We start from the raw sequence: 16,130 nt of genomic DNA, 5'->3' as shown, positions 1-16,130 counted from the left end.
CTCCGACAGCCAAGCGACTCTTCAGGCGCTTAACACTTACACGTGTAACTCAAAACTAGTGTGGGAATGCATTCTAGCTTTGAAAAAACTAGCTTTCTGCAATCGAGTTAACCTATATTGGATCCCAGGGCATGCGGGTCTAGAGGGAAACGAAATTGCTGATGAGCTGGCCAGAAACGGATCTGCTAATAGGTTCACTGGCCCCGAGCCATTCTTCGGAATATCAGACAGTTTCTTAAAAATGGAACTGAACAACTGGCTGGTTAGCCAGACCTCATCAAACTGGGATGCATCTCCTAATACGAGTCAGTCAAAAAGGCTTGTAAATATAAACCCAAAAAAACCCAACAACTATTAGGTCTCAGCAAAAGGGATCTCAGTTTATACACTGGTCTAGTAACAGGACACTGCCCCAGCAGATACCATTTACAAAAGATCGGTGTTGTTCAAAACTCCAACTGTCGCTTCTGTGACGATGAGCGAGAAACATCAGAACACCTCATCTGCTATTGCAGTGCACAAATCCATCGTAGGTCCAGGATATTTGGTAAGCCCTTCTTAGAGCCTGCCGCAACCCCCAGCAATGTTATAGGCTTTATTAAGCTAATTGCACCAGACTGGGGGAATTCTCACACTGCAGCTTAGGACCATTATTTCTCAATAATAAGGTGTTCATGAGCTCAGAAGTAGATAGATCATTTAGTGACATACATGTCACTGAATGATACATACAGTAAAAGGGGATATCACAATAGTTCAAGTTAATTGGACGCAGTGATTCAACACCCGACAAAGAAAAAAAAATGAATTCCTCGAGGAATTCCATCAATATTTCTTATAGCAAGGAGTTATTCTAAGGACTCTATCAGGAGGTCTATCAGGCAGCAATTCCATTCCATCAGGAGTTTATTTAAAGATTTCACCAGGAGTGCTTCCAATGATTCCATCAGGAGTGCCTTCAAGAGTATCTTTAGGATCCAAGGATTCCATCAGGATTTCCTCCAAGCATACCATCAAGAGTACCCTTATTGATTCTATCAGGAGTACCTTTAGGGCTTTCATCAGAGTTCTTCTGGAGATTTCTTCAAGAGTTCACCCAGGGATTCCATCAGAAGTTCCTTCTGAGATTTCACCTGGAATATCTCAAAAGATTCTATCAGGAGTTCCTCTAGAGATTATATCGGGAGTTCTTCAAAGAATTCCATCAGGTTCTTCTAGGTATATCCTAAGAAGTTCCTCTAGGGATTATAACCGTAGTTCCATCAGGAATCTTACCAGGAATTTCTCCAAGGATTCCATCAGGAGTTCTTCAAGGAATTTCGTCAGGAATTCTTCTATTCTTTTGATTTAATCTGGAGTTCCTTCAAGAATATCTCTAAGAATTCCTTCAAAGATTCCATTAGGAGGGGGGATTCCATCAGGAATTCCTCAAGGGATTCTATCAGGAGTTCCTCAAGAGATTCCATCAGGAGTTCCTAAAGGTATTCCATCAGGAGTTCATCTAGGGATTTTATCACGAGATCCTCCAATGATTCCATCAGTAGTTCCTTCAAGAATATCTTTAGGGATTCCTCCAAAGATTCCATCAGGAGTTCCTCCAGAGATTGTGATGGAAAGCTTGAAAATATCCAAAGAAATATTTCAAGGCTTTTTAACAAGCCTGCAAGAACTTTTACTGGAAGCATCTAAACTATCTGATTTTCTGTTGATTTTGGCAACTTGCTTCTCAGCAGTTTATTATTGGACTCTTAGAAAGATATTTAGTTAACTCTTTGCAAGATTATATGTAAGTTGTAAGGACGCCAGATTATTTTAGCAGAAATATAGCATTATCTGTTTGTACACACGCATAAGAATTTGTAGAGTACTCTGCGTCTATCTTAAGTAGGTGATCACTTAATTTTACCGTAGCCAGTTGATAGACCAGTTGATCTTGTGTGATAGTCAGGAGTTCGTTCTAAATTGATGGATTAAATAAAGGAAGGGTAGGGGGCAACTACATCTGTCTAAAAATGTTCCACTTATGAATGTTTGTGGATTGCTTACTTTCAATGATATTTTCAATGAATTACAGACGTGACTTTTGGGTGTGTCTGCCAAGGGTATCTGCTGGTTCATTATGAGATTTTTGGAAGGCTTCCATAAAGATTCGTGTCAAAACCATCCATTTTAGGGGTCCGCAGGGAGTTTGTAGAACTTTAAAGGAGGTCGCAGCTGAAAAGAGGTTGAGAACTACTGCTCTAGTGATTATATCAGGAGTTCCTCGATGAATTCCATCAGGATTTCTTCTAGGGATATCATAAGGAGTCCCTCTAGAGATTTTATTCAGGAATGCCATCAGAAATCCCATAAAAGGATTTCATCAGGAGTTCTTCTAGAGATTTTATCAGAAGTTCCTCTAGCGATTCCACCTGGAATATCCTCAAGCAAATGCATCAGAATGTCTTTTAGGGATTACATAAGGAGTTCCTACAGGGATTCCATAAGGAATTTCTTCAGGAATCTAATCAGTAATTTATTCAAAAATTTCAACAGGAGTTCCTATAGAGATTCCATCGGGAGTTTTTTTTTCCTTTGTCGGGTGTTGAATCACTGCGTTCAATTAACTTGAACTATTGTGATATCCCCTTTTACTGTATGTATAGTACATACATCATCTTTGCATATATTTCTGTAGGAACTTCTAGAGAAAATCGGTGATGGATTTTCTGGAGAAATCTGTGGAGGCATTGCTAGGGAAATCACTAGAAGAATCACTGGAAAATTTTTGATAGAAGAAATTTCTGGTAGAAATTATTTGGGGATTTTTTTATGGAATTCCTTTCTTAATTTTTTGGAAGGGATTTCTTGAGCAATCTTTTTGAGAAGTTCTTGAGGAACTCCTAGTGGAATCGCAAAAAAAAAACCTGATGGAATCTGTTTCGAAATTCTTGATGTTTTGATGGAGGAATTCTCAAATAAATCTTTGGAGAATTTTTTGGTAAAATTCTGGAAGGAAGCATTGAATGTATCATGCAAGAAATCTCTCGGGAAGTTTTTGTATCAATGTCTGGAGGAATCTGTGCAAAAATAACTAGAAAGATTTGTAGAAGGAAATCTTGGTGAATGTTCTAAAGTAACTCCTTGTAAAATTAAGGGAGGAATCCTAGAGAGAAGCCCTGAAAAAGTCCTGGTGAAATTCTTGGGGCAATTGCTGGTAATAAATTTCTTGAGGAATCCCTTGAAAAGTGTTGAACGAATTCGTGATGTGATTCCTGGGTAATGCGTGATGGAATCCTTGGACCTAACCTCTAGAGGAAATTCTGAAGAAATCCTTGAAGAAATTATTAAAGCAATCCCGGAGGAATTCTTGGAGGCAGCCTTGAAGTAAACCCTGAAAAATTTCTGAAGAAATTACTCGAGAATTTTTTAGAACTGATCTGTAAAGAAATCAGTGGAGGAAATCCTGAATATTTTTTGGAGAAACCTTTGAACGAATCTCTGAAAGCATGCTACCTGAAGGTATGCCTCTGAAAGATTTTCCTCATAGGAATTTCTGATTAAATCTGTGGATAAATTTCTAGAAGAATCATTGATGAAATTCCAGGAAGAACTTTTGGTGATATCCCTATTATAACTCATAAATTTCTGGAAAAAAATCAAAGCAGGATAACTAGAAGAAAGTACTTAAAGATTCTGGATAGTATATTTAAAAAAAATCCCGCAGTCATATCGATGACTGCTCAGAATTATCCCCGACAGAGACCCCTCATAATTTTAGAGTTTTGCTGGAATACTTCGTGTGAATTATAACTGGAATTCTTCATCCATATCCATTTTTCCTGTACCTAACTTTTGAAAGTTATGCTCTTCCTTACTACGATAATTGTCCAAAAATCGTAGAGATATTCTCCTAGGCTTGCCGAGATTCAAAATATGCGAAGGAATATAGTGTTGCTGCAACGAACTTTGACAGTTGGTCAAACGGTTGTATCAACATAAATTGGTTTGACTAACTTGAGGGGCGGAGTCAATGTTAGTTAATCCGTCTGGGCGTCTGTGAGCTGCATTAGATTAATTTTAGGATATATCCGTAGTGAAACGTTTAGAGTAATTGCCTAAAGAGTTTTTGAGAGATTGTTCAATAAATGGTAAAATAAATTATTACAGTTTCTTCAAGAATGCTTATCATTTTTTGAGCAATCCCCGAAAACATGCAGCAATAATTGATGCACTGTTTTTTTTCTCTCCTGGAAGTATTCCTGGAGTAATTAATCATAGGATCTTTGCTAAAACTCGCAAAAGTTGTGTAGCAATCCTAGGAGGAATTCATGAAAGAATTCATATTAAATTCACTGCATCCACCTAACATTTTACAAGATACGATTATTCATTCAGAATTTGAAAACTACAGAATTTTTCTGCCGAGTATAGTAGGTTTTTTCGATAACTGTTGAACATGTGTTGAACAAGGTGCTGAGATAACCAAGAGGTATCGAACGCGGCTCTCACGCGGCTAGAGGCTTAAATCCCAGCCAGACTTTCACATTCTTTTTATTATCTTGTCAAACCGGTTCTATCGAATACTAGACCTCGATGTTTAGCAGTCATCGAATATGATCCCATTTGCAACTCCTAGAGAAATTATAATGAAAACTTCTTGAAAATTTCTTGAAGGAAGTCTTGGTAAATATTCTGGAGATAGATTCCTTTGGAGAATCCGTAGAGAAAAGACTGACGGAATCAATGTAGGAATACTTGCTGGAGAAATTTCTGGTGAAACCCGTGTTACAATTTCTCAATAATTATTATGCATAAAAAAATACACCAGGATTCAGCGGAAAAAATCTTCGATAAATCTCTAATTAAAATTAATTCCTGCTCATTTTTTTTTTTTTCAAAGAATATCTTGACATAATACTTTGATCTTTAGGGTCCCGATAGCCGTATCAGTAAACGCGCAGCAAGACCAAGCTGATGGTGGTGGTTTCGAATCTCAACGGTCGAGGATCTTTTTATAAAAGAGATTCTCTAGATTTCCAGGACAAAGAGTATCATCGTACCTGCCACACGATATAAACATGTAAAAATGCTCAATCGGAAAAGAAAGAGCTCAGATCATAGCTGTGGGAGTCCTCTTAAAAACACTGAGAAGCAGGCTTTGTCCCTGTTGAAGCGTAATGCCAGAAAGATGAAGACTTAGAACTATTCTTGGAAGAATTGCTGGAACAACCAATGCAATTTTGAATAATTTTCTGAACTATTTCTGGAAAAAATCCTTGCATGTATTCCAAGAAAATATCCTGTATAAATTATTGAATTTTATAAAAGATGTACGTTTCTGCAGTAATGTTTATCTTGCAAAAATGTGGACAATTAACACCCACGAACATACAAAAAAAAAAGTTTCCACAGTGAACCATTTCCAATCGACCGTACTAAAAGGAGCCATCCATAACAATAACAAACAGCTAATGCATTCCTCGTAGACCCGAACAATGCTACGACCAGCAACACCCTCCTTATTTGTTTCATATTTTTCCTTGTCGCTCAGTGAAAAAAGCTCAGTTGGTCCCTCATCAACCTGTTTTATTGCTGGTCTGTATGCTACTTATTCCACACCTTCTGGAAGAGCTCTTGCTTAACAGGAATATTTTCCTATCCATAAGGGTTCCTCCATAAATCACGTCATGCTTCCATGGGAAAAGAGGTTCAGAGAAACGTAACGATCCATATAAAATTTTCGATGGCTTCATAGCTTCGACACAGATTAGGACGAGATGATTAAAAAAGATCACATTTTGCGTGACGTAATTTTCAACGCTCCCAGTTCCCCGGCTTGAACTTACCTAAATAAACCGAAGACATCTTCTTGGAGACGTTCTCGTCGATGTAGGTGACTCCGAGTGTGTACAATGGAGATGCACCGGCACCCAACAGGAGCTGAGCGGTGAAGAAAAACCAAACATTCCACGACAGATTCTCAGTGCCGTCCGGTGCCAGGGAACCGTTGGCCAGCGTGCAGCTCTGGGAAGAATAGGGGTGGGTAAGCGTGAGGAAAATTAAATCATGGAAAGAAATGTTGGAGTAGATTTGCTAGAACCTAAACTTATCATAACTATGAATAAAATAACCGTTTAAACATAATTCTTATGACTGTTCAATTGAAAGTATTCTGAAACCAAGTAAATGAATTCAGTTACACTGAAACTTGTTTTTACGTAATGGGTCAGTGGTACGTAAATAGAACTTTACGTAGGGTCGGGGTACCAATAGCCGATCAGCTAAGAACAAATATTTGTATAATATGTATAATCGAATAAAAAGTCAGCGTCATCTGAAAACCGTGGTCTTGGTTTTGAGCTACTCTTTGAACAAATTTACCTATAATAGTTCTATTTTTTCTATAATAACGCTACCTTCACGGTGCAGGCGAAACTCAAAACAAATTCATATAAGATGTAGAAACGTTCTTAATTCTTTCTTTACTTTGCTTAGTGGTTCTACTATGCGTTTAATGGTGCTACTATAGGTGCGAGGGAGCTTAAATTTTGATCGTAACTAATTATTTAAAACAATTTTTGAACAAAATCGAGATATGAACTGATTTTACTATTGAATTGATTTTACTTAGACTTTCATGGCCAAAATATATTTTGCAACGGTTCATAGCAAAATGGCTGTGAAAAGCCACTAGAGCGATTATAGGAAACCGTCTGCTAAGGGTACAGAGCGTATGGAATCACAACGTTGATGAAAATTGTGAGTAGTGTGGTTACAGATAGAGTATCGGTCATCTATGTTTATACTCACGTACGTGTTATGCGTAGCCTAGCTTCAGCTTAGCTTGTAGAGTTTTCAATGTAATGAACTCATAAAGGCAAACCCATATAAACTTTCCCGTCACGTCCCATCGACAAAGCTTATCTGCTCCTCTGTCGAAAGCATATTTCATTCTCTTTTCTGTAATTACCAGTTATGAACTTTGGTGATCAGATACAATGTTCCAACCGATTTGACAGCACTTAATCTTATTAATTAGCAGCAAACCAATAAATTTGGCGACGACATGCCACATATACTCACCTCCCCCTGTAAACGGGCGGCAGCAGCAGCAGCGGTATCATTGAACAGACTGTCTCCCCCGGCGAGACAAACATTCTGCTCCGAGTTGGTTGCCCGGTATTGTCCCACCAGAAAGTGTGGCAGCGCAAAAACAAACGCTCCGAGACCCATCACCGCGACGCCCCATCCGATCCAGCGGGGTTTGGACGCTCCCAGCCGGCCACCAAAGTAGGACACCGGTACCAGGCACAGGAACGAGGCGATGTCGTAGCCACTGGCCACCAGACCGGTCTGCGTCGATCTTAGTCCGAACCGTCGCTCGATCGTGGTGATGACCACGTTGATGAAACCATTGACGACCAGTCCTGAGGGGCGAGGGAGAGCAAAGGAAGGATTTAGCATTAATTAAATTATAACCAAAGGCACAAAAATGAATAACACAATGTCTTATATTTTATTAAATATAACAGGTAAAAAGGCAAATCCTATCTTGGCAATTCAGTGTTACCTAAAAGCTGTAGGATCAAAAAATGTACAGAATTATTAGCCGAAAATCGAACAATTTGATCAACAAAAAGGTGTACATTATAAACTCATCAAAATGTCTCAAGCTCTTCTACTCTTCTTAAAGGATGCAGGTCGTTAGGCCGAATGCCGTTGGTCCAAATGCCGTTAGGCCGAAAGGGTTGTTCGGCCAAAAGGGTCGTTAGGCCTAAATAACACATGATCATTTACTACTTTTCCAAATGGCTAACACATTCATCAGTATTTTTCCTTCTTTTAATCAAAGGCTGTTCTTTCTAGTTAGGAGTTGACCATTTATTACGTAAGACATTTTTCGGGGTCGGCCTACTTCGCCTTAATATATCAAAGCCCAAAAAAATCTCTAATTTAAACTCCATAGAAATAAAGGTAAACTTACAAATCACTGTAACTTCTGATTTTCTCGACGTAATGGTTTCAAATTTACAGGGAAGATGCTTGGATACCACATGTTTTGAATGCCTTATGCAAAACTGATAGTTACTTGGCTTGTTTACAAGTTAATAGTGATGCACCGTTGAGGAATATTTTGAAGCATGTGCATTTCCTATGCTAAATAGCTCAAAACCTTCAAATCACTATAACTTTCGATTCCCTTGTTAGAATATTTTCAAATTCACGGAGAAGATGCTTGAATACTATATCTTTCGAATGGTAGGTGCCAAATGTTTGGACATTTTTTTCTGTTAATAACGGTTTCTGGCACACCGTGAAACAGATCGTACTGAGAAATTGTAAGCAAGTGAATTTGGAATTGTACAACCATGAATTTAATAAATATTATTTTAGCTTTAGCTTATCCACCAAACGGAACATCGTTGACTTGCTGAAAGAAGCTCAGCCTCCGACTGTACGCCCTAACCTTCGCCAACAACTATCTATTTTTTTCAACCGGGAAGATTGTCTTTGGTTGCTAACACCAGAAGATTTTCGTTTCTTTGTATTATTAAGAACAAAGCATGCTGTATTTTCTTGGTTTTCATGTGCATCTGAGAATTCACTAGTAAAAATGCTTCGTTCGTCTTTTGGTATAAATGAATGATATATTTTCTTTTTTTTTTTTCTCAAAAATATTATATTTTTGAAAGTTTTCCACTAATTGAAATATATTTTTTCCGGCTTTTCTTTACGAATTTTCTCAGCGGTGGAAGGTTTTGTGGAAAACTGTTTCCAGTTGGTATTTTTTTTTATTCCTGAGAAAGTTTGCTTTCATTTTCATGGAAAACTGTGTTTCTACGATGCTTCTTTCTTGAGTTATGATTTTTCAAAGAAAAGGCGCCATTTTGAGCCTCCGCACATTTGCACATTTTTTACAAAATTGACCATAACTCAAAAACGAAAAAAAAGGTACATTTCAAAAATTTCAGCAATATAATAAAATTATCTTCTCAAAAGTATTTTTTTGAAAGTTTTCCACGAGTTGGAGCATAGTTTTTTCGGCTTTTCTTTGCGAATTTTCTCAACGGTGGAAGTTTTTGTGGAAAACTTGTTCCAGTTAATATTTTTTTTGTTATTCCTGAGAAAATTTGATTTCATTTTCATAAAAAAAAACTTTGTTTCTATGATGCTTCGTTCTTGAGTTATGATTTTTCAAAGTAAGTAGTGTCAGGGAAAAACAAAAAAATTCCAACTGAGTTTTCCGGGAAAATAGGCGACCCTGAATTTTTCTCATTTTTTTTTTATTTATATATTGATGAGCCCTGCCTGTGGAAAAAGTTTCATGAACATCTGAGACCTTTCGGCCCAAACCCGTACGGAAATAAAAAAAATGTTTCTATGGAACATAATAAGCCATCCAATGGGGTAGTATGCAGAGCTGCTCAATATCAGTCATATCAGCTGATGGCTGATTTACTAAAACTAACAATAGCAGTGACGCGATATTGCACTCTAGATCATAATCACTGCAGAATGAGTGATCACGTGGTAATTATCCATGCTATTGAAGTTTTTCAGTGACCAATATACAGTTTCAATCAATCCGCAACACTATCAAGAATATCGTACTGATAAATTGCAATTTGATTTTCTTAATTGAAGGCTAAACTTAACCCATCAGTGATATCCATAGTCTATCGCCTTCAATGCACCGGTGATGGAGTAGACAGCATGAGGGTTGATTTAATATGGAATGATTCGAATTGTATCGCAGTAGATCTGTACAAATCCGCAAAAGTTTAAGCGTTGTTAGTGACTGTAAGCAACTCTGGTAGTATAAGCCATTTAATTCAAACGTATGATTTTTATTTAAAACAACGCAGTTCGATTTGTTCTCTCAACCGGTCAAGTCGTGTGTGCGTGTTGTTGTTGAAAGTAACGTTTTATCGCTTCGATAAAGTTTAATTCGATGATTGTAACTAGTATTACATAGTTGAATAGCAGTCAAAGAGATGGATAGTGAAAAAAGGATACAAATTGTGAGGTTGATCGTGAAAAAAGTGGAAAATTGAAAATTAAGTGGAGAAAATCTGAAGAAATCAGAGCGCTGGTAGTGAGAGTGAAAAAAAAATCCGCTGATATGAGCTACTTGTTGTAATAGTATGTGTGTAGTGGCAAGATCATCATCATCATCGTGTCAATCATCGGCAGAGATATTGCGCCGTTTGGGTTGAGAGATGACAAAAGAAGCGGTTAGAGTGTATGCGTGAAGCCTATTTAGATGTGGATTATCAAAAAGAATGCTGCGTAATTACGGCACCATTACCTGGCGATTATGAGATCAGGAATTGGAGTGCGTTAGGCAGGGCGACCAATTCATTGAAGGCTCGAAGCTAAGTATAATTTCATTTTCATATCCATGTTGTGTATCCATGCATTATTTTGAGGATATTTATTTTTAACAAATCGTTGTGTAAACTTATATCGACATATTAGATATAGCTAAACTATATTCCCTATAAAAAATTTCAGCACATGACCACCCGACAAAACCCCGCAATGCTTACACCTGCACATCATCATATTCATCATCAGCATCATTAATTTTTCGCTGCATCGTAAGCGAAATGAAGGAAAAAATGAATTGGTATGTGTGATGGTCTGCTCATCTGAATCTCCATTCTTTTGCATGGCAACTGCATGTAGTTTCTGCAGTGCGATGCTCTCTGTTTTGTTGGTCTGATGGTGGTGGGAAGAAAACCCTCTTTCATTCTTCCAGCATTTTTGTATGTTTAAGTACTTTGTCGGCCGGAGCTGGGAAGAGCGTATGAGAGGTAACTGCGCCTAAGACACAAGTACAGTCAAGTCTCCTATAAGACGCTGCCACCCACTTTGCGCACACCGCCATTTCTCAACAGATTTACATCGGATGAGATTAATTTTTCGTTAGTGACTGAGACATAGTATGAGTCTATTACTTGCCAAATTTCTCTTGAATCAATTGAACGAGAGATCGCGGTGGGCGTAGAGTGGGTGGCGGTGTCTGATAGGAGATCTGACTTTATGTTCTCAGTGACGTCAGATCACTTATTGGTGTCGCAGGCTTTTAGGGTTCAATCATAATCTTATTTTAGAGCAGACGTTTCGTTTCCTTTTAATATGGTATCGGAAATAATTCACTCACTGATTTTTCTTATTCTTTATATTCTTTATATGATCGTATACAAATTACGTATTGAGGGTCACGGTGGCACTACATTCAGTACAAAATTTTTTACGTAGGTAGAGAAATGAAACAAAATTGATCAATTCGTAGTTTGGAACGACGCCATATATTGATATTACATATATATTTTTTTAACTCAAAAAATGTAGACAATACTTCTTTTTCAGGTACATGAAGAAAAGAAAGGTTTCCAGTCTTCTGCGTAGATAACACATAACTTATTAAAAAATGGTACTCTTTTTAACATAACTAATAACATAATTTAGCATAACCGTTATTTGTTCCGCTTTTAGGGTTAGCCAAAAAGGAGGATAACCAATAATTCCTTTCAGTTTCAGCCTGGTTATTATTTTATACATTATATTTCAATCCAACGGAAGAGAATGATGTTTAAAGCATTTAATTTACAATGATAGACTGGTATTCGCAATTTCGGTATTCATAGTGTTGGATCACCACGTTGGAAGGAGTTTGTATAGATGTCCTTAATACAACAGAATGTTTGATTTTAAATTGCTGTTTCAACTCACGTGTTGTGCGGACACCATGAGAATCGATTGGTCATATTATATCTTTATTTCCTTTTAATTATTTTTGGTTAATTTAGTAGTTTATTATGTCTTGTATAATTTATTTCTATATAAGATCTCGTCCACAATATTTAACCAATTTACTTGGATCATGACTGCCATCTTTCATCTCCGGTCACAAGGCACGTTCTTCAGATCCTGTTGCGCCTTGTTAATCTTTATATTCCACTGAGAGGCTTCTTACAACTTGAATCGAAAGTCGTTTTTACATCATTGTTATTTGAAATTCTTACTATATGCCCCGTTCAGCGTACACTTTCAACTTTAGTCATTTTCAGTATACCAAAGTCGGCTTATTATATAATGTAATGTTATGTTTTAATTCATTACCTATATCCATATTATATTATATTATATTATATTATGTTATATTATATTATATTATATTATATTATATTATATTATATTATATTATATTATATTATATTATATTATATTATATTATATTATATTATATTATATTATATTATATTATGTTATATTATGTTATGTTATATTATATTATATTATATTATATTATATTATATTATATTATATTATATTATGTTATATTATATTATATTATATTATATTATATTATATTATATTATATTACTAGTAGTCCCGGCAAACTACGTCTTGCCATCTAATAGGCTGTTGGAAAACGCTTTGAATCGTCCCATACAAAATGAAAGTTCCGTTTACGCTCGTTTACATTTTTATTTATACAGATATTATATTAAATTATATTATATTATACAGTCATCTTTCCCTTACTCGATATTGAAGGGACCATCGAGTTAGGGAGGTATCGAGTTACAGAACACAAAAGCAGTGCAACTGCGTTCCAAGGGACCATCGAGTTAGCCATGAAAACCAACTTTTACTATGGTTCTCTAACTCGATATCGAGATACGGAATATCGAGTAAGGGAGAGTGAACTGTATTATATTATATTACATTACATTATATTATATTATATGATGTTGTTCTACATTATTTTATATTATGCTATATACTACATAACATAATGACTATATTGACAATATACTGGGAAAAGAAGGAGCATCAATGGAGTTCCTGAACGAGACGTGAACTTCGTTTTTCAGGATTGTTTGGAATTATTACTATCGGCCACGTCTAACGTACATTTCTAGTGTTAATAATTTTCAGGATGCTAGGATTGGCGTATTGTATAAAATTATATTATGTTTCAATTGTATTAAATTATTTCATATTTTAATATTATATACCATACAATATATGTACTATCTTGACAATATGCAGGAAAGGGGAAGGAGCATCAGAGCATCATTGAAGGTGCAACTGGATAATGAAATGGAGTTACTGAACGTGACGCGAACTTTGTTTTTACAGGATTGTTACATGTACATTTTACTATATGCCATGTACAGCGTTCATTTACCTCTTTAGCCATTTTCAGGATACTGAGTCGTGAGTTTATAAATACTATATTATATTACATTATATTATGTGTCATTATATTACATTACATTTTATTATATCATGTTTCAAACTATATATTATATTACATATTATATTATACAACATTGACAATATACTGGGAAGGGAGGGAGCATCAGGGCATCATTGAAGTTACAACTGGACAATGAAGTGGAGTGCCAATCGGAGTCAGGAGGAAAAGTGTTAGTCGTTCGCGTCTAGTACTTTTCTCTCCAACAGTTGTAAAAGATTTGACGCGCCCTTCTTCTAACAAACCTTTCCGTGGAAAGCTCGACAAGTATTGCAAATTCTAATACTCAATCTGTTGGATCATATGGCTGGAAGGAGATTCTCTATTTCCCGCGGGTTTCGCGTAAGTGTTTCTGCTTACGGGTCCGCCACCCCCCTTTTGGCCCTTCATACAGCGGTATGTTGAATGCAGATTGGTAATAAAATTTGACCTTACTGTTGAGTGGAGCCACATGCAGAGCAAGACTCAAGCAAGGATTGGTGGCTACCTACATACATACACATACAAGACATTTTTCGGGGTTTTCCAACCCCCCTTCCCCCTTGGTAAAATTTTTGAATGAAATTTTAAAATAAATTGTACTTATAAAAAAATAATCTTAAAACACCGCCTCCCCCCCATAAAGCCTTACGTACTTAATGGATCGCTCCTCACAGCAGATATTGTGGGCTTCTAGGTAATGCAAATTATCCTGATCTAACAGTTCACAATCCATTGGACCTGAAAATTCATTCGGCGTCTAGGTAATGCAAATTGTTCTAACCTATCTATGTTAGTAACCCATTCGACTTTACGGTTCTTTAGAACTATCTGCCATTTTCGGCCTAATGACCCTTTCGGCCTAACGACCCTTTCGGCCTAACGGCATTCGGCCTAATTGCATACGGCCTAATAGCATTCGGCCTAACAGCATTCGGCCTAACGGTATAGAGCCCTTCTAAAACGCAGTGAAGTATGAATATACACAACTGAGATGCCTTATCAATTCAAATGCTCAAAAAAATGTTTTGAGAAGATATTTCCCACCAAGCTAATCAATTTAGACCTTTCATCTTTCAACCTTTTGTCCAGCTGACGTTTTTTTTTTTGTGAAGCATCTTACAATCCACAAACAATCGTCTTTTTATTCGAAGTAACACGTGAGGGCATGCCATTATCTCTCGATTTGTATAATTTTAATCATGCTTTCTCGAAGTTGCAGAGTTGTATCTTCAGGGGATTAATGAAGCTGATAATTTTATGGATTGTGCATCATAAGTATACCACGCTTTACCAGTCGATATCAGGAAGAAAAGAGTTGTTTTTTTTTTCATTTAAAGTCGACCTCCAAAAATTTACAAGTAAAATGTATTTGTAAGTACCTATATGAGATTAGATTGTAATGGGAAGTATGCACTTCAACAGAAAAGTAATCGCCTATCTCGATGCGTGGGAAATTTCTTGCAAGAAATGCTCAAGAAAAGCTTTTTTCTTTGATCGCCGTACGCAGTTGAAAAGAAATGTCAATTCAAATGGGGCTCATGTAGAAAATTTCTTGACCATTTCCTTCTGTAGAAATGTTTACTTTTCTTTAGCTGTACAGCATACCTAGCTTAATTCGGGAAATTTTGAACCTTTTTCTATTTAAACTTTATTCTAAAACAATCGCATCATGTCGTCAGTGCAGTTGGCTTTTTCTTCTCCGTTTTCGCTGGGCAGTGCTTCGTTGAAGCCAAGCCATCGTGTTGTTTTTTTTTTTTTGTTTTGTTTCGTCGGTATGGTTGGCTGCTGTTTCACTGATCGCGCGAGTCCTGCTGGGCAGAAAAACTGTGAGTGGTCTTTTGATTCTGTTTTATGGAGCGAGCGATGGAATCAAGATCAATCGTGTTCGGTTCGCGTTGTGCGAATGCGCAAAGATATTCGTTTCCAGTCGAGGATGGATTACCAACTGGCAGTGCCGTAGCGTGCGGAATGATCCTTTTCCCCGAATTCCATTTCCTCGGAAGGACCCGTTTCCCAAAAAGTAAGGCAGGTCACTAGGGTACAAAAATAGTCTTAAGTGACAGGGTGGCGGTCTATGAGAAATGATAAGCAATCGAAAGAAGAAGGTATTTGGTCATTCTAGATTTATCACATGTTGCCAAAAATGTCGAGGATGGTGGAACACGATGAAACCGCCAATCAAATAAAAAAGGGTGCATATCAGATGACCTGTTCTTTTACCACCTTGAAATGTATAAAGTTATGTCAATAATGTGTGCCAAAAACTTTTCGGGGAAATGAGCTGTTCGGGGAAACTGGGTATTCGGGGAACAAATATTCGAGGAACTGACGTTCGGGAAAACGACATTCGGGGAACCTACATTCGGGGAAAAGAAACACAACCGTTTTAAACAAATCTTTGACATAAATATGATGTGTTGAAACAATTTCTTAATCGATTTTGACAAAATATGTTGGAAACATCCCCGAAGATGTGAAAAATAATTCATTAATTGAAAATGTTTGTTAGACATTCTAAGACTTAACAATAAAAATACATTGGATATTTGTGTAAAATAGTTCTCAATAGCATAATTTGTAAAACATACACACAGTACTCGTGGTAAACAATATTTAAAAACAATCAGTATCTAGAAATACTCATACAAACAATTATGTTCTAACGACTCAAAGCTCAAACTCAGGGCTGTTATATGCCATGAATATCACGTGAATTTGACAATTGAATATTGATAATATCATTGTTCCCCGTGGAAAAAGTAATCGGTAAATATTTTTTCCGGGTGACCTTTTTCGAATTACTATCGATTGGCAATATTTGCCGATGCGATATTTCACACGTGAGGCTGCAATAACCCTTTTGATTTTTCTAAAAATTTGACATGTAACAGCA

The 16,130-nt window shown here is 36.7% G+C and overlaps 1 protein-coding gene across 11 annotated transcripts in view; it reads right to left on the bottom strand.

Annotated features, from left to right (window-relative positions):
• Positions 1-16,130, bottom strand: part of LOC5572460 (solute carrier organic anion transporter family member 4A1) — a 95,276-nt gene that overhangs the window by 37,272 nt on the left and 41,874 nt on the right. For all 11 annotated transcript variants that reach the window (XM_001660356.2, XM_021846777.1, XM_021846780.1 and 8 more), the window contains 2 exons: positions 7,066-7,409; positions 5,829-6,006 (listed from right to left, as the gene is read on the bottom strand). In XM_001660356.2, coding sequence (XP_001660406.2) covers positions 5,829-6,006; positions 7,066-7,409 — 522 coding nt within the window. The remainder of the gene's footprint in view (positions 1-5,828; positions 6,007-7,065; positions 7,410-16,130) is intronic.

Source organism: Aedes aegypti, chromosome 2 (genome assembly GCF_002204515.2).
Source record: "Aedes aegypti strain LVP_AGWG chromosome 2, AaegL5.0 Primary Assembly, whole genome shotgun sequence".
NCBI lineage: Eukaryota > Metazoa > Arthropoda > Insecta > Diptera > Culicidae > Aedes > Aedes aegypti.
The sequence above is the reverse complement of the archived record's forward strand: the minus strand, read 5'-3'. Positions and strand labels throughout refer to the sequence as shown.